General features: G+C 38.2%; 1 protein-coding gene across 5 annotated transcripts in view; it reads left to right on the top strand.

Moving 5' to 3' along the window:
• Positions 1–20,210, top strand: part of LOC123746804 (DEP domain-containing protein 1A) — a 50,014-nt gene that overhangs the window by 16,923 nt on the left and 12,881 nt on the right. For 3 of the 5 annotated variants that reach the window (XM_045728558.2, XM_045728559.2, XM_045728561.2), the window contains exons 7-10: positions 7,939–8,033; positions 8,153–9,923; positions 12,737–12,964; positions 19,928–20,097. In XM_045728558.2, the coding sequence (XP_045584514.1) occupies positions 7,939–8,033; positions 8,153–9,923; positions 12,737–12,964; positions 19,928–20,097 (2,264 nt within the window). The remainder of the gene's footprint in view (positions 1–7,938; positions 8,034–8,152; positions 9,924–12,736; positions 12,965–19,927; positions 20,098–20,210) is intronic. The other 2 variants (XM_045728560.2, XM_069319461.1) reach the window with 1 other exon arrangement.

Below are 20,210 nucleotides of genomic sequence, written 5' to 3'. Positions count from 1 at the left end.
GTTTCATTATTTCAGTATTTCTAACAAATGTATGGGATTTCAGAAAGAGCTAAAACAACAGGAAAAATACTGTACTTTTTTGGAGGATTTCCAAGTGTGACTGTCTATAGGCTATATGAATTTGATGTTAATCAGATGAAAACCTTTGTGGGGAGCATATTATGGGAATAAATGCATCTACTCTACTAATGAGGGTAAAATACATACATTTCAGCATTTGGAGTTCAGGGGTTGATTTTAATCAGAAACAATGATGGTAGAGAGGATATATATAACATGTGTAAATAGTGTAATAAATACAATAACAGAATGGTGGGAGGAGCAGTGTTGGCGAGTAAGATGTTGGAGTGAGGGAGGGCTGGCTGGGTGTGGCTGCTCACACTCGTGGTGTTCTGAATGTGTTGATGGTGAATGTATATAGTGTGTGACAGTGTATAGTGTGTACATATGTTGTAAATATATATATAAATGAACAGGAAACATTGGTGTAAATAACTATGATGAGTGGAGCAATGTTGGCAAATACAATGTTGGAGGAGTGAGGGAGGGCTGGCTGGGTGTGGCAGCTCACACTCACGGTGTTCTGAATGTGTTGATGGTGAATGTATATAGTGTGTAAATAGATTGTATATATACATACCTGGTTGATGGGGTTCTGGGAGTTCTTCTACTCCCCAAGCCCGGCCCGAGGCCAGGCTTGACTTGTGAGAGTTTGGTCCACTACTCTGTTGCTTGGAGCGGCCCGCAGGCCCACATACCCACCACAGCCCGGTTGGTCCGGCACTCCTTGGAGGAATAAATCTAGTTTCTATAAATTAACATATACTGTATGGTAAATATGTGCAACGTATGTGTACACAAGTGTCATGCACGTAACACAGTGTCTTTGGACAGTACGGATGTTTTACTGCCATAATATAGTGTACGTGTTCACTATACAGTGGTACCTCGGAATGCGATTGTCCCTGTATGCGAGGTTTTCGGAAGGCGAGGTGTATTTACTCCAAAAATTTGTCTCAGAAGGCGAGGGTTACTTCGGGAGGCGAGTTTGGACGCGAGTTTGTTGATACGCGTACAGCCGACCTAGCGCGTTCGTCGCCCCTCCGCCCCGCCGCCCCTCAGTTTATTATTGTCTCGCGCTCAGTGACTACCCCCACATCAATTCTTCTCGCGGATTTTCAGTGTTTTGTTGGATTTTTGGTGATTTGTCTATACAATTTGTTATTATATATCTCACCATGGGTCCCAAGAAAGCCAGTGGTAAGGATAAAGGCCAGAAAGCTCATGTGAGGATGACAATAGAGGAGAAACAAGAGATCATTCGGAAGCATGAGAACGGTACACGTGTTGTTGAACTTTGTAGGCAGTACAACAAAGCCACATCAACAATATGCACTATACTTAAGAAGAAAAATAAGATTATGGGTGCTAAAGTGGCAAAAGGAGTAAGAACATTAACGGCACAAAGACCACAAATACTTGAAGAAGTGGAAAAGTTGTTATTAATTTGGATACACGACAAGGAGTTGAGGGGTGATAGTGTTTCGGAGGCCATTATTTGTGAGAAAGCCAGGGTGTTGCACGAAGACCATCTAAAGAATACCCCTGCAACGAGTGATGCAGATAAGAAAGAGTTTAAGGCAAGCAGGGGCTGGTTTGAAAAATTTAGAAAGAGAAGTGGTATCCATAGTGTTACAAGGCATGGGGTTATGTGATGTGATTATGGAAGGGGACTCCCCTTCCAAACAGTAACTCCTCTCCTCCTCCCCCCTCCTCACCATCTTCCATACGCCTACAGCACTCGACAGCAAGGTAAGTAATAACTGGAACACAGTTTTGTAGGTTTATTTAGATGAATTAGGTAAATTAGGTATAAAAATTTAGTTTGATGTGGGGTTTTTTGGGGTAGTCAGGAACGGATTAATTCATTTCCCTTTATTTCTTATGGGGAAATTAACTTCGGAATGCGAGTTTTCGGAAGGCGAGGCGTCTCCAGGAACGGATTAAACTCTTATTCTGAGGTATGCCTGTACATAGGATTAGCACGTAAAAACAAATAAAATGTATTTGGAACTGTGCGCAAAAAATGAACAAAAATATATTTGCGGCATCTCGTGAGCCCTGCCCTGGGCGCCCTACTGGCCCCGGAAGCGTACGTCACGGGCGAACAGGGAATGATGTCACACGCCAACTTACGAACCCCATAGCAGCCAACGTAAGTACATTTTAGATTTTTTTTTTTTACGTAACCGTACTGAGGGAAGGGTTTTTGACACTTTAAAAAAACAAAAGAATTTTGCCAGGTAAAATATTTCCTGCGCACTGGGAGGTGTCATATTTGGAAGCCGATCCGTTAAGAGGTTAAAGTCGCCATCGATTACCCAAAAAGATCTGGCAATCATAGTGTAAAAAATCAATTTTGCTTCACATTGTATGGTGGAACAAAGTCCCACTAAACAGTACGGGTAAATAATGTTGAAATTCAAGGAACGAGTCATCCAAAGAGGTATGTAATTCATGATCGGATCTGCAGTTACTGCTGTAAAATCAGAGTACTGGATAAATGGCAATGTTACTCCCAAGTTTGGTGTGTACGTCTGCCACAAAGATGCAGTTAGTTAAATGCCAAAAAATAAACATACCATAAGCCACTGTTTTTCATTTGTTATACTGTACAGTATTTGCCTTTATAACTGGAAAGATGTGGTCCCTATTATGTACCTCACAATTCATTCCACTTAGTGTCCTTACACTAAGGTAATTGTTCTGACAACAATGACAAGTAGTTTTGTCATGTGTTCTCTTGTTCTGTTGATGCTTAACTTAAATATTGGTTGTATAATATATTGCTATTCCTAAGTAGTTTATCTGGATAATATTCCTGCTAAGTTTCCTTCCTTAAAGTGACTATAGGTTCAGCTCCCTCACTTTGTCCTTGTGGCTGAATCCTCGTCAGGTATTTATTAGATTTCTTGTGAATGGTTTCTTAAAAACAGCATTGTCTAGATTTCTTAAGACTGTTTTGAGAGTTGCTAGCTTAGTATATGACTGTGTGTGTGTGTAATTACCTAAGTGTTGTTACAGGATGAGAGCTACGCTCGTGGTGTCCCGTCTTCCCAGCACTCTTTGTCATATAACACTTTGAAACTACTGACTGTCTTTTCCTCCACCACCTTCTCACCTAACTTGTTCAAACCATCTACCACTCTGTTTGCAAAACTGAATTTTCTTATATTTCTAAAGCATCTGTGTTTAGCTAGTTTAAATCTATGATCTCTTGTTCTTGAAGTTCCAGGTCTCGGGAAATCTTCCCTATCAATTTTATCAATTCCTGTTACTATTTTGTACGTAGTGATCATATCACCTCTTTTTTTTCTTGTCTTCTAGTTTTGGCATATTTAATGCCTCTAACCTCTCTTCGTAGCTCTTACCCTTCAGTTCTGGGAGCCACTTAGTAGCATGTCTTTGCACCTTTTCCAGTTTGTTGATGTGCTTCTTAAGATATGGGCACCACACAACCGCTGCATATTCTAGCTTTGGCCTAACAAAAGTTGTGAACAATTTCTTTAGTATATTACCATCCATGTGTTTAAAAGCAATTCTGAAGTTAGAAAGCGTGGCATAGGCGCCTCGCACAACGTTCTTTGTGGTCCTCGGGTGATAGTTTTCTAACTAGAACCATCCCTAGATCTTTCTTTATCAGAATTCTTTAAAGATTTCTCACATAATATATAGGTTGTGTGGGGTCTTTGTTCTCCTATTCCACATTGCATAACATGGCATTTATTAACATTAAATTCCATTTGCCAAGTGGTGCTACATATACTTATTTTGTCCAGGTCTTCTTGAAGGGCATGACAATCATCTAGGTTTATCTTCCCTATTATCTTGGCATCATCAGCAAGCATGTTCATGTAATTCTGTATTCCCACTGGTAGATTGTTTATGTAGACAATGAACATTACCGGTGCAAGAACTGAATCCTGTGGTACTCCACTTCTGACATTTCTCCAGTCCGATACATTGCCTCTGATTACTGCCCTCATTTTTTTATCAGTCAGAAAATTTTTCATCCATGTTAAAAGCTTACCTGTCACCCCTCCAATATTTTCTAGTTTCCAGAACAACCTCTTATGTGGAACTCTGTCGAAAGCCTTTTTTAGGTCCAGATAGATGCAATCAACCCAACCATCTCTCTCCTGTAAAATCTTTGTGGCTCGATGATAGAAACTGAGTAAATTCGATACATAGGATCTTCCAGATCGAAAACCATACTGTCTGTCTAATATTATGTTATTTCTCTCCAGGTGTTCTACCCATTTAGTTTTGATTAGTTTTTCCAATACGTTACTTTCACTATTAAACTTGTTAATGATACAGGTCTATAATTGAGGGGGTCTTCCCTGCTGCCACTTTTGTAGATTGGAACTATGTTATGTGTGTGTGTATGTGTACACCTGCATTGATTGGTTTCATATACTGTACTGTATTTGCATGTGCACGTATGAGTGCTTGAAGTAGAGAGAATTACATCATGGTCTTGCCTCTTTATTTTAAGGTATTGTATCATGTTTTACATTTTCACAAATATTGTGTCCCAATCATATACTTTTGAATCTGTGAACTGATTTGACATTTACCTCTTCCATCAATGGATCCTTTCATTCTTGGGATTTATTTGTTAAAAAAAAATCAACTGTGTCCTTTGTTTGATTTCTCATCTGGAAACAATGTGCATATCTACTTTATCTGTCAAATAATAAATAAATAGAATCCTGTGACTATTCACAGGATACTCAATACTCTTCCTTTACTGATTTCAAGTTCACCTTGTTTAATCATTTTATTCAATTATTTTCATGACCTCCGGGCTTCAAGCCAAACAGTTTATAAAACACAAAAATGCCTAACTTTATGCTAAGAAAGCGGTGTACTTTAGGATTAGTGTAGATTATCTGTGATATTGTATTCAACCTGTGTAATAATGAAATTAATCCCCGCATTTCAACTCTTGATATGTTAGTGCTTACCTGCATAATTCAGAATCATCATATTGTGATGTAGAAATCAATAATCACATCTAATTCAAAAGGTTGGTTTAATATCCATATTATTGTAAGCAATGCATTGCCAAAAATAAATAGGCTGCTATATATCTGCTAGAGCTCACACACCTACAGACCATTCCCAAAATTTGACTGTAAGTGATGGAGAAAAGGTAGAATTTCAAACGCAATAGAATTTCCCGTCCCCGGCGCGCACTCCCTAGCCTACACCTAGGTAGAGGGTGTCCGCGAGCACCCTCTAGGTGCGCCGAGCATTTTCTGGGAGCTCGCGGCCAGACTCGAATGTGTATACTCTTTTCAGTTTTCTCATCTCAATTTTCGTGTTACGGCGTTCATTTTGGTATCATTTTGTTCGAAATAGAATTCTCTACAGGGTAAACATATATGAAGTCCAAAACCTTAGCTTGCCATCCACACCAAACTCACAAATTGGCCGAGGGTTACCTGTGAGTGCGCAACCCCACCAAATTGTGTGTACTATTTTCGGGATTCTCATTCTCTGTTCTTGTGCTATGTTGTTCATTTTGGTATCAATTTGTTCGCAATAAAATTCCCTACAGAGATATATGCATATAATGTCCAAAATCCCAGTGTACCCCACCTGCAGCAAAGGTGAAAGTCGGCAAAGCATTTGCCATGTGCGAGCACACTTTTGCACACCCACTACACCTGCACACAAATGTACACAATCTTTTTAGTTTGATAACATCAATTTTCATGTAACGTCGTTCATTCTGGTATCAATTTGTTCACAATAGAATGCTCTACAGGAAAAAAAAAGCTGTACTTACCACCCAATGATGTTTGTAGACCATGAATTGAGCATTAAGCTGAACCACTTCACCTGCTCCAGGAAACTTACTACTTATCTACCCAGTATGTCCTCTTGCGATGGTACAAGCCAGAGCATGGTGCAGTACAAAGTGCCACATTACACAACTTGCACTTATATTTGGTGTCCTTTCTTTTACCAGTTTTGTAGCAAACACGACACTTCAGCCCTTTCTGGATGCGAAATAGAGAATGGTTCCAGTTCCTGTTCAGGTGTTCTTATTTATCAACAATTCGAGGGTTTCTCCTAGCAGTAGCACCAGAAGGAATAATCTGACATGTCTTCTGAGCCAGATGATAATTTGTTATGTAGAGGTGAAGATGGGAATAGTGGCTGCCTCACACTTGATGGTCCGGGTGTTGCAACACTGTCACCAGTAGATGTGCTCCTGTTGTCATGTTCATCACCAGAATGTCTGATGTTGTCATTTTGGAAAGGCCACTTCTAAGTCAAAATTCAGTACTGACCAAATGATGACTTCATGGAACTGTAGCAATGCGAGTTTCTTTGTATCGGTTGTGTAGTACTGGTATAACACAAAAGCATTATGGATAGCCATTTGCATAAAGTAGAATGTAATTTTCTTCGTCCACTTGTAACATTTCCATGCGAAATGATATTTGACCATTTGGTCGAAGTGATCAACACCTTTCATGTTATTTTAGTCACAGATTGCATTTGGTTTGTTCACAGTGACCTGTTGCAATGAAGATGTTCCGTCAGGTTTGCATACACGTTTACTTCGTTCCACTTGTTGTGTATCTGCATTGTGAGTAGTTGTGATGAGTGAAACAACTCGCTTATCTTTCCACAGAATTAGAAAAGTATTGTCTTTACATCGGAATACTGTTTTATCTACTGGCAGTTTACCTTTTGCTTGAAGCTGAAGATCTTTTGGTGCACCACATTGCAATCTGAGAGTACCACAGGTGTATAGTAGTTATCCATAAATAAATGGTAACCTTTGTTCTTCAGTAGTTCCATCAAACCCATAAATGTTTCAATTGTTGTCTTCCCAATTCCTGCATACACCTCAAAATCATAGATGTAACCACTTTTGGATTCAGCTAGCATGTACAGCTTCACTCCATAATTATTTATTTTTATTTGAATTATAGACCTTGAAAGCTAGCCGGCCCCTCCATGACATTGTACCTTCATCCAAACACAGATTTTTCGTTGGAATGTATAATGTTTGTTTGTTTATTTTTTTGAGATATTCCATGAATGTTCTAACTTTGATTAGTTTGTCTTTTATTGTCTTTGGTAATGGCATTATTATTATAGGTATGAAAATACCTTGCAATCAATTCATGTCGTTTCGACGTCATAAAAGTATTGAAACAAGGTACATGCCACATTTTACCTGTTTGCCAGTACATTCTCATTGCTGGCAACTTCATAATGCCCATCAACATTGTCAGTCCCAAATATCTGGCAAGCTCTTTTTGCTCTTTTACACTCAATTCATCCCACTTATTGCTTGGGGTGCTAGAAGCATTGCAGTTGCTTTGTGATACATACAAGTTTGTTTCATATACAAAATATTGCAACAAATCTTGTGTAATAAATAACTGTAAAAATCCAAGAGGAGTGAGTGCCACATGGCAATCAATGCCTCTTGCCTCAATGCCACATGGCCCATAACAGATAACAGGAAGGCATTGGCGCAAAGTTTAAGACATGTCCCAAAATGATCGAATAAAAAATGTAGTTTTAATGCATTTATTAAATTTGGACGTCGGCTATGTCCCTCCCGAATATCTGCAGAGTTAATTTCGGATGTCATATTGGTCCCTCCTGAACGAAAGTGTTAATAGACATACAGATAATACTGTTCCATTCGCATGAGCTCTAGGAGAGTAACCTTGGATCCCACAAGTGTGAGACCGTAGGTCTATTGACCGAGCTATTGAGTTTTATCAGATAATACTGTACTGTCTCTCACCTTATATTTATGTACGAAGGCATACTGCACACAGATTTATAAATGTTGTATTGAACTATTTTTATGCTTAATATTCTTATTTCTATTTTTAGGGCCAAATGTTGTAGACACAACTTGCAATATTCCCAACTACCCTGGTGTGGAGAAAGATGTTTTCAAAATTGTTCGTGACTTCTTCACTAATCTGGTTTGTATATGTATGTTCTTTAACATATCATGCAAATACATTTAAAGGATAGTTGAGTGTTTACAGCAAAATCTTACCTTAGAAAATAGATTTGATAATTCATAACTTTTTCTTTACAGGTTACTCCCCTGATTCCATATGAACTCTACGAATCATTTATTAGAATTTACATTGGTGCAGAGTTTTTGGACATCACCTACCGCTCTCCAAATTCAGCTGGTGGAGTATCCTCTAGTGGTAAAAGTTGTGATGGAAGCTACAATGCAGAGGATTTTAATGATAATGACTCTGTTGAAGATTTGATGTTAAACATGAGCATTTCTGGTCAGCAAAAGACTTCTACACCAAACACAGACAATGAAAATAATACAAGTGGAGAGAAGCAAGGATTGGAAGGACACAGAACATTCAGACGGGAGGGATCAAGTAGAAGTCTGGGGAGCAACTTGCACACTCCGTCAGGAAGACAAACTGCTCTTTTGAATTCTTCTAATCTTCAAAGTCTTAAGCTTAGAAGGCTAAAAAATTACACGGATTTTAAAGAGGATAACTTGTATCCCACCCTTTTGGAAGGAAGTCATGAAGGAAGTGGTATAGGAATTCCTTCTCCTAATCATGAAAGTATAAGGCCATTGAGCCGCCAAAGTAAAATTTCCAGCGAGCCCTCGATGCACAGACAACCAGAAACTGTTCGATCTGTCAAAACTAATGATTATGCAAGGAGGGTAAGGAAAGAAAATGATGGCAAAGAGGAGAGTTGTGAACTTGCTGGTGCTATTAGGAGCTCAGAGTTAAGTAGTTTTGATCTACCCCAAAACTGCTGCTTTGAAACTGCATTTACATCAGACAGTCCAAGAACAAGGATAATTCCACAGAAGTCGGTGGACTCTCTGCATTTCAAAAATGGTGAAAGGTTAAAAGTACTTCTGAAACAGAGACCTAAAAGCATTGCTGTGCCATCATGTTCATCTTGTGACAGGCAAGTATCAACCACCAATTTCTGGGATACTACCAAAGAATTAAAGAATGTTTCAAGAGTTTCAGATTTATTTAAGTCTAGCATAATGTCGACAAACACAAGTGGTGAATATGTAACTGCTTTGATGCACTCGCCATTAAACCGTTCTAGATCAGCTGGAAACCTGGAAATCCTGAATGAAGATAAAATCACTCAAAATTCCTCCGACTCTGTGAGTGTACATAATTTAAATGAAATTAATCCTACAAGAAGTTTGGCGAGCAGAATTAGAGACTCCATTAAAAGGAAGCACTCGCGTGATGATTCATTTTCTAGAAAGCGTAGTAATGTAAGTAGAGAAAGCAAAGATCTGAGTGCAGAAAGTGGAAAGTTCAAAAATTTGGATCATTTAAGAACAAAATCCGGGGGTTACATGAATCCTACCCTTTCCCCAGATAATACTAGTCATGAGGATATTAGAAGTATTAAATCATATGCGTCGGATTACCAAGAACTTGACTCGGGTTTGAGTCATCTTCGCACGAAGTCTGGAGGCTTTCTAAATTTGGCTTTGATGCCATCCAATAACAGCATTGATACAGTTGATTCTGCAAACACTTTCTCTGGAGCTTCAACCACATGCTATCACACGGCTGTGCAACATCAGCGTTCTGTTTCTCCTCTTTATGGTCGTAAAAGTCACGAGCATTTCATACCATCTCGGACCGAGGTACTCAGGAATAGACATAATACACCAGATGGGTGTCTAAGTCATAGTTTATCATCTTCATCTGGATGTAGCGTATACCATTCTGCTTTATCACAGACAAGTCGGAATAGCACACCAAATCCTACAAGTCCTCCTGTACCACCAAGGGTTGCACGACCAGTGAGTGGGATGGGTGGCATTTATTCAAAATCACAATCTCAAGGTAAGGAATACAGTACATGTATAATTTTTTGTTTTACTTTATAAACTAGCATCTCTGCATGGTCATCGAAAATGGGTTGAAGAAATTGTATACTGTATTTGTATGCATTGTATTTACTTTCCTAATGAATGTTTAGTTTCAAAATACGGTATCTTAAACCAAATCCATGTACACTTCCAACAATTATGAGGACATTTCACAACTTTTTACTTTTGCACTTATATATATACTGTACCAGTAACTAATCACACTGTTCACTTGTCATATGCTTAGACCAATAAGGTTCAAGTACAGTATATTTTAGTGTTTTTCACATGCCATCACTTCAAGCTCTCTCACTGCATAGACATACTCTAATTCCATACAAACCTCTTCTGTATACAAATATTGACCTTTTCAATTATCACTTTCTCAGTTACTGTGATCATCATGCCATACATTTAATCCATAAAACCTATACTACTACTCATCATAACCTACAAATTTTATTCTTCTGGCTAACTTAACACTTTTGAGCCCCAGGCATGCACACTGCAAACTTAGGTCATGCCCCCGGAGTAGGGGCGAGCACGCGGCGACACCGAAATGTGTATACTCGTTTCAGTTTTCTCACCTTAATTCTTGTGCTACGTTGTTCGTTTTGGTATCATTGTGTTCGCAATTGAATTCCCTGCAGGTATACATGCATACAATGTCCAAAAACCCGGCGTGATTCCCCGCAGCAAAGCCTAAAGTTATCCATGAACAAGCACCAATTTGCACACCGAAGCCTAATGTGTATACTCATTCAGTTTGATAACATCAATTTTTGTGTTATGTCTTTCATTTTTGGTATCAGATTGTTCGCAATATAAAGGCGCGTATTTTAAAACTAGCCCCATAATAATAGATCAATAACAGGAATTTTAACAAATATTTTAATTTTGGACGCTCATCATCACAAAATTATTTATATCTTTCCAGTGTTCTGACATAAATTTTCGTGTTGCATCTTTCATTTTGGTATCAAATTGTTCGCAATCTAAAGGTGTGCATTTTAAAACTAATCCCATAATAATAGCACAATAAATAGAATTCTAACAAATATTTTCAAATTTTGAACAAAAATGTACAGTATTTATAATCTTTCAGGTGTTCTGACATCAAGTTTCATGTTACATCTTTCATATTGGTATCACATTGTGCGCACTCTAAAGGTGCTCATTTTGAAACTATCCTGAAGTCAATTGGATAAAAAATGAATTTTATACAAATATTTTTGTATCAGATGCAGCACGAGGCCTAGGCTTTTTTCTCAAGAGAAAAAAATCGGATGCCAGGGATGTTTGAAGAGTGTGATAGTGTTTAATATGGTATCAACACCTGTTTTGTGGAGGGGCCGAATGGTGTTTCCTTGAAGCTAGCACAGAGATAGCTCCACACACAGACAAATGTAAAACAGATCCAAGCCTTTTTTTTATAAATCCATTAAAAGCAAGCTGCATGTAAAGGATAAAATTCAGAGATTGAGAATGGGAAACAGGTTCATTGAGAATGAAAAAGAAATGTGTGAAATACTAAATGAAGTTCCAAAGTGTGTGTTAAAAATTAGGATTTCAGTGATGGACCCAATGCCAATTCCAGAAAACACTATAGAGTACATAGAGGTGTCTCAAGACGAAGTGGAAAACTTACTGAAACTTATTTCAATTTCCACTTGAAATTTCAACATACAGTACCGATATACAGGGTATTTCATCTTTAGTGTAGGATATATGATTTGATGATTAGGTGTCATTATCATATGTGGTGGAACCTAGATTATGATTTTTATTGGTATATGAAGTCAAATTCATTGTAAAATTTGAATTGGTGTGCAACATTTGCCTTGGAACACGATTCGTCCGTTGATACTTGTATGGGTCGAGTGAGGGCGTGGTTCTGTTGGGCATGGCGTGGACGAGGCATGCTCAGTGTTTACCAGTGTCTCCCGCGTAGAGTGACGACTGCGCTTGAATTCTTTGTAGATAATTTTATTGTTCTGTTTTTTTGGTTTTTGAACATAAAAGTTCTTATTATATATTATCCCATGGGTCACAAAAAAGTCAGTGGTAAAGTTCAACCTAAGAAAATAGTTGAGGATGATGATAGAGGATAAACAAGAGATGTGATGTCTCACTATAGACTAGTGTTAAGACGTAGTGAAAAACATGTGTCTATGGACAGGGTCTTAGTGAGACAAACAGGCAGTGAGCCATAGCATGGTCCTAGTGGTATGCCTGCAAAACATAGAGAGAATACCCCAGAAATGGGATCAGTGCCTGATGTTATAATGGAAGGGGACTCCCCTTCCAAACAAAAGCATCTCTCCTTCCCCCCCCCCCATTTCTCTACTCTCAGTTTTCCATATGCCAACAAAAGTCCTCAATAAAGGTAAGGTATCTGTACAGTATAGCAAAAAATCTGAGTAATATTATGTAAAATATGTATTTTCAAGTAAATATTTTTGAGGGTATGGAAGGATTAATTCAATTTACATTATTTCTTATGGAAAAATTTGGCTGGTTTACCATTTTTTGGTGTAAGACGTATCTCTTGGAATGGATTAAAATCATTAATGAAGGTACCACTGTACTGTACATATATCTATCTTTTTTTTCTTCCACTTTCATATCCTCTTTTGGGTTGATACTTTTTTTTTATGGCACAAATACCTCCTGACCCCCGATGAAAGTATGAAATAATGCACTAATGTTAAGAATGTTTAATTCTCTGTTTTTGTTTGTCATTTATCTTTATTCATGTATATTTTTATTTGCAATTAAATATTTCAGAGTGCCCCAAAATACCAAACTATGAAAATGTGGCAGACCTCTCCAAGCAGTTGTCATCATCTGCGAACGAGCTGAGTGACCGATGGGCCGACCGAACTCCGTACGGACAGGTGCCCCCATATGCTCAGGGGGGAGTGTGGCGTCACTACCACTCCTCCCCAAGTAAGCGTCTCATTGGGCGCAGGAAAGGGATCGAGGTTTACTATGGGAGCAAAGCTTGTCTGCCTGGTATGCTGCTCTTGCTTGCACAATTTATTATACAGTGGCACTTCCAAAATTTGGATCATATTGTTTCAGACCTGACCCGGATTTTAAAACTGCACTTGCTGGCTTTTTATCTACAAGTTTTCCAGGTTTTTCAAGTAGTGTAAAACTCAAAATGAAAATAAACCATGGCATTTTATTTTAAATATGTTCCATGGTTTTCCCAAGGCTCCAAGTGTTTCTCCTAGTGTTGTGTCCATCTATAATTTTTTTTCTCCCACTTAATTGGAGCCACAATGTTACCATTCATACCCTAATGTTTTCCATTTTCTGGGCAAATTTTACCAAGCAAAATTTTAATTTCAAGCTATCATTTGATGGACAACTATCAGGGAGAGCTGACAGTAAGAGGTTCTACCATATTGCCAGTATTTCTCCCTTTCCAGGCCTTTTAAATCTTATTTTTTAAAGGTGTAGAAAATGGTTTAAGTGAATTTTGCCTAACGGCTTTCCCACATCAAAAATTCTTCTTTTAACTCAAGATTTTCTATGAAATATCTTTGGAAGTTTCCAAAAAAATAATTTAGGAGGTATGGTTTCATAACCTTTTTCAGCATAACATTTCTGGCACTTCCACTTGGTCTGGATGGTAGAACGACGGTCTCACTTCGTGCAGGTCGTCGTTCAATCCTCAACCATCAAAGTGTGCTATATAGATGTAATGGCTTGACTCTTTCCCCTGATAATTCCCTCCCTCCCTCACCTTAACTCTGACCTCAACTGAAGAACAAAAAGGCGCCAAATAACAACTTTGTATAAAATTAGTTAATGAGCCGAATTTCACAGTGCTGCCTCTGGTATCTGGACATTTTTCCAACAAATTTAAGATATGAAGGGAGTTCCGGTAACTGAATTTGAACAGTTGTTTAGAGAATCTGTTGGAGGAAAATCCAAAGTTTGAAAGTGCCACTGTATCTTTTTTTTTTTTTTTTTTTAATCTATACTGCTCATTTTGATGTTGAATTTGTTGCATTTTTGCCTGCAATAATATATGATGCCCGTTTCAGTTGTTTAGAATGTATAGTATAAAATCATGAATAATTTATCAGTTAATGGATACAGTATCATCCATATGGATATTGATTCAAAATCAAAAGGTTTTAGAATACTATGTGTAATTACATAAGCATAGATTCAGGATGGGAGCTGTGCTCGTGGTGTCCCATCTGCCATTAGGTGTTTTGATGCTGTTATTGGGTTGCTCTTGTATCTTCTTTCACTAGGAGCTGTGATACCCTGACATTTATTTTTGTATTTTCTGTCTCGCCTCCAGATTGAATAGTCCCTCAGAAATACCACGTCATTTAAAAACTTCTCTTCTAGTTTGGTTTCTGCTAGTGCAATAATACATGGTAATTTCTGGGTTTGACCCTTGTAGCTCCCAGGTACAATTGATTCTGGTACCAGAGAAACATTCGTGAAACTTCCAGGCCTCTGAACTTGTGCAGGCCTACTGAACACCAGGATCAAAATCTAGTGTGCTCCAAGAGGTAATGGGAATTGAAGATTGACTCAAAACTGACTAAAATTGGCCAGAAAATAAAGGCCAAAGGCCATAATGAACTGTTTGTTGACTAAGAAGATGGAAGCAGTAGTTTGTTGCAGTCTCATTTGTTCAATGTCAACAATCCATGGGCAAGTACCAAAGTGCACCACCAGGTGGTAGCTCAAGTCACCCAGGGGTCCAGTCTTCATACTTCATCACTCTTGTGTCTGGTACCAAACACACCATCTTGCATGGCCTCATTCAATTAGTTTGCCCCAACTTTATTTCAGGGATACCTTCCCCTTTGTCGGCTCTGGATTTCCCTTTTTGTCACCAGCTATGTTCTCTGAAGGGTTCAGATTTCTTCCTTTCTGGGCTTTCAAAAATTTCCAAAGGGCCCAAGGTTTTGTAGTGCTTGCAACTTGCTGCTCAGGCATGTTGATGGGAGTTGATAAGGCCCACTGCATACTTTTAAGGAAAACAAAAAACACCCAAGTGTTTGTGCTTGGTTATACATTGTTTATAGGCATGTATTGTGCATGAATGGGAACCTACTTGGGTGGTGTATAAAGATTTTTTTGGCATACGTATTCGATACTTGTATGTTAGCTACACTTCACTTTCCCTGGTGCTTTCCCAGTCGGCATGAATCAGACTTATTTAAATTTGGCAGGATTCTGTTGACACCTTCCTTCCTGGTCTTCTCGTTTTGCCAGATTTGGCTGAAGGCATTGTACTGTACTGTACTGTACTTCCATGTTTCACCACCACTGTGATCATGTAATTTCCTAAGTGTAGTTGCAGGATGAGAGCTACGCTCGTGGTGTCCTATCTTCCCAGTACTCTGTCGTATAATGCTTTGAAACCGTTGACAGTTTTGGCCTCCATCACCTTCTCTCTTAGCGTGTTCCAACCGTCTATCACTGTTTACAAAAGAAAGCTTTCTAATATTGTGGTGTGACATTCTTGGGCCTTAGGAAGGATTTTGATAAGTCATTTTTCTCTGCCTTTTTCTGGGTTCAAGATGCTTGTTGCTCATCCCTTCCATCTCATTAATTGTTAAATGACACAAGAGAATCTGCTGGGTTATTTTCCAGCTTACAACTCCGGCTGAGGGGTTGTGGTCCTTTGTCTGCGGTGTATATGATAGTGAGAGAATTTGCAGCAGTTTGATTGACACTTTGGCGAGTCCATCTTTTGTTCGGCCTTTGTGATCTGGCTTCAGTCAAAATACTTGTTGATGGTTCACTTCCTCAGCAGAGGGGACTTCAATGACACTTTTCTAGGGAATTCCCTTGGTGGCTTCTATACTAATTGGCTACATCAATTGCAAGCGTTCTTGTTTAGCCTACTGGGGATCAGATTCTCACAACTTGGCACACCCCTACCTCAGAGAGGCACAAGGAACAAGTGGCAATCTGCCCACTACCAGGAAAGCATTCAGAAAGTCAGCAAAGCATTACTGACAACTGGAGGGGCTTCAAAAAAAGAAGCTTAGAACCCCTAAAAATTGCGCAAACGAATCACACTGGAACAATAGAACCATTCAAAACTAGCCTAATGATTAAAATATTTACAAGTATAATATTTACTATCCTAAATTATATGGACGTAAAACGTAACGAACAGAGAAAAATTTATTAAAAAATTGAAATAATTGACAATCTAAGTGAATTGTTAGTAATGATAGCTGCCACCAAGCGACCCAGCCTATGGAAGTGAACTCTCGGGATAGCATCTTTTCTGGCAATTCGGTGTTTAGTTCTGAATGCAGTCCACATTCAAGGTGGTGTTCAACATTCATGTATATGGCTTTTCTCTTTTGTCCAGAATGAGACATGAATGACTTGGCCACATCTCAATCTGGACAGAAGCGAGAGAAGTCTTGTGCAATGGATTCGTGAGACAATCATCTCTCGCATTTGATGGTTTTTATTTGGACTAGAAGTGATAAGCCTTCCTTTACATCTTTTCTCTGGTCTAGCTTCTCATCTCTGTTTTGGTCTGATTGCAAACCTCCGCTAGCCATGTCATTTTGCTGGTTCTGTTCCAATTCCAAGCCCTTCTTGCTCGTTGTTTCTATTCATTTCTGTTTCTGGATTCTCTACTCTTGTCCAACAATCATACTTACCTGGGTGGCTTGAATTTATCCACCGATGTTCATGTCGGGCATTTTTTAACCAGTTGTATGTTTTCGTGGAGACCAGGCGGCAGCTCTTTTAGTGGCTCATTGGTGTCCTTTATGTAACTATTTATGTAATTACACACCCCATTCATTTTGTCAAGAATTGCATTATCCTTTGTTGAAAGCACTGGGCAGCACTTGATGATACTGCTTTTGCAATGCATGACTTATGTAATGCTTTTATTAAAATGACAACCTCATATATTATGATAACATTGTTTGGCATGGTGTGGCTATTTAAGATCAAACATCATGGTTTAATGTTCATAATGTAAATGGCATATATGGGAAGGGCATTGCTATAATGGCATAATTAAAATACAGGTTTATAACTTAATTAATATAACTAAAAGTTATACCACCTGTACTGGCTAAATAAATAAATTTAACAGGAATGATGTTTGTATATTAAAAAAAAAATCATAATTAACATTATTTATATATTTGATAAATGCATGATCTACCAAATGTTGAAGTACTTTATATGCTTAAAGCTAATTAACTTTAATGTAATTAATATAAAGAATATCATTTTTATCAGGATACCTCCAACAAGCATACATAAGCAAAGTAATGTCTTTGACAATAATTTTTTTTTTTTAGAATCATTTTAGGTTTACCATCTTTGTATATCAATTGTAGTGTATCATCTTCCAGGTTGGTGGTAAGTTGTAGTTTTATATTGCTGTACATTAATACAATCAAACATAAAAATTCTTAAAATTTACTCGAATAAAAGATCATAGATGCTGAGGTAGAGAAATAGTGAGAGACTAACCATTCTTTTAATTTCTACTACAGTGACACCTCGGCTTACGGATGCCCCTATTTACGAAATTTTCGGGTTACAAGCCCAATTTCTTCATAAAATTTGAATTCGGTTACGAACTTTGTCTCAAGTAATGTAGTTCGTTGATACACGTATGGGCAACCTAAAGCATGGTTCCTGGTGGCACGGTCACCCATGCTTCAGTTTACCAGTGGCTCCCACTTAATGACGATCGTGCTTGAATTCTTTGTAAAGAATTTCATTGTTTTTGTTTTTTTGGGGTTTTGAACATAAAGTAATTATTATATATCATGCCATGGGTCCAAAGAAAATGAGTGGTAAGGTTCAACTTAATTTAAGAAAACACACCTGAGGATGACCATAGAGGAAAAATAAGAGATCATTCGTAAACATGAAAATGGTACACTGGTTGTTGAACTAGCTAGGCAGTACAACAAATCTTCATGGGAGCAGGAAGCAGTGGAGGATGTCCCTTCCTCATTAATTAAGAAAATGTGTGCAGTATGGGAAGAACTGCAAAGTTTTGCTGAAAATATTCGCCCAGATAAAGCTTTAGCAGGCCGTTGCATTGACCTTATTAATGACAATGTGATTTATCACTACAGATAAGTGTTTAAAGGTAGGGAAAACGAATGTCTTTAGACAGATTCTTGGTAAAACGAGCAAGCAGTGAGCCACAACCAGTTCTTAGTGGCATGCCTACAAAATGTAGGAGGGGAGAGAGAGAGAGAGAGTACCCCAGTGAAGTTATCAGTGCCTGATGTTAAAATGGAAGGGGACTTCCCTCCCAAACACTAACCCCTCTCCTCCTCAACCTCCCCCCCCCCTCCTCCTTACCGTTTTCCATACACCAACAAGTCATCAATCAATCTGTCCTCTTAGAAATTACATCTGAATTTGGCTGTTTGCCCGTATGGCCAAAAATGGACGTAATGTAAAAATGAAAAATAATTTTAAATTTAAATTGTGGATATTTTTTCCAGAACAGCAAGTTAAGGGTCCTCTGGTAGGTTAGAAGGGTAAGAAGTTCTCCTAATGTTTCAAAACGTCATGAAAACCATTAATTGAAAGTTTCCTCTCCTAACCTAACCGAGTAAGCCAGAGGACTCGTACAGAAAATGCGACAATACATCACTTTTGTGAGCCAATTTCATTTCAAATTAAATCCATTTTTGGCCATAGTAAGCATACGAGCAAAAAGTGTGCGTAATTTTAAGAGGGCGGGTTGCATCAATAAAGGTAAGTTACAATTTGTACATACTGTAGTACTAAATATTTGTGTGTATTAGGTATGAAAAGTATTTTGAAATAAATATTTTTGGGAGCATGGAACAGATTAAATCAATTTACATAATTTCTTATTGGAAAATTCATTTCGACTGTTGCAAATTTTCGGGTTATGGACTGTCTCTGGGAACGAATTAAATTTGTAAATTGTACTTTAAATTCTGGCAAGTACATTAGGTTATCTTGAGGGTTATCTTGAGATGATTTCGGGGCTTAGCACCCTCACAGCCTGGTCCTCAACCAGGCCTCTTTTTTGTTACACCCCCTCAGGAAGCAGCCTGTAGCAGCTGTCTAACTCCCAGGTACTTATTTACTGCTAGGTAACAGGGGCATCAGGGTAAAAGGAACTCTGCCTATTTGTTTCCGCCTCCACCGGGGATCGAACCCGGAACCTCAGGACTACGAATCCGAAGAGCTGTCCACTCGGCTGTCAGGCCCCCCTGACCTGGGTACCTCGGACCCTGGAATCATTTCCTCCTACAGCATCACCACTACTGCTGTTTTTATTAACTTTTGAGTGATGGAGAGGCATTTGCTTAGAATAAGTTGCAGTACATGTTTAAAGTGAAAAGGAGATTAGATGAAAATCGTTTATATAGACATGTTGTACTGTGTAAATCGGTGTAAAAAGAAGCTGGTGTTACTCACATAATCAAAATAACATGATTTGAGTTGGGCATTATTCTCTGCATAATGATAGCTATGCTAGACAAGTTGGCCAATATCCACACTATAATTATAGTGACATGAAACATACTAGCGTTATCCAATTTAAATGTGTATCTTTAAATACGTATCTTTCTTCATGCAATCTCTTCACTGCACTAATCCCTATTCCATCAACTTCATACATGTTTAACACACATTTTATTTGTGCTGTTATATGCTTCTTGCATGCCTTTTCTACTAGTTGTGGATTAAATATCTGCATTCAAGACAATACTTCCTTTACCACAAAATCTGCTATGTTCATCACTGACCAATATATCTATATTTTTTAAATGTGTCTCTTTAAGCTTAATTATAATATGAGAAAGATTCCATAAAAGTGCAATACTGTATTAGGAATGTTAAGAAATATCCCAATTTTATTTAAAGTTTTGTATGGTAACATATCAGTCGGTTATTGTTCATGGATTATGTTAGTGTTAAAAGGGGCATGTTTGTATTTCTTTTTAGGGCTTCTAACAAGAGAGGGTAAGGACATTGCCATCAGTTCTGTTAGATTGTTGCTGTTACTGTTAGCTCCGGTGCGACGAAGGAAGCTGCATCTTCTACTTCGCATGATGAGTAAAATGTCGACTAATGACAAGTTGACCCTTGATCAGGAGCAAAGCACCAGAGCTCTGGTTAGTTACCTCTTTAGTTTAATGCATCAGAATATATATTTATCCTTAGCAAAGTCATTTTATAATTAAACGGTTCATTGTTTTTGAAGGGTGCTTGTGTGTATAAGTATTGT

This window comes from Procambarus clarkii, chromosome 93 (assembly GCF_040958095.1).
Source record: "Procambarus clarkii isolate CNS0578487 chromosome 93, FALCON_Pclarkii_2.0, whole genome shotgun sequence".
Lineage (NCBI taxonomy): Eukaryota > Metazoa > Arthropoda > Malacostraca > Decapoda > Cambaridae > Procambarus > Procambarus clarkii.
Note: the sequence above shows the minus strand (reverse complement) of the source record. Positions and strands in the feature narration are given on the sequence as shown.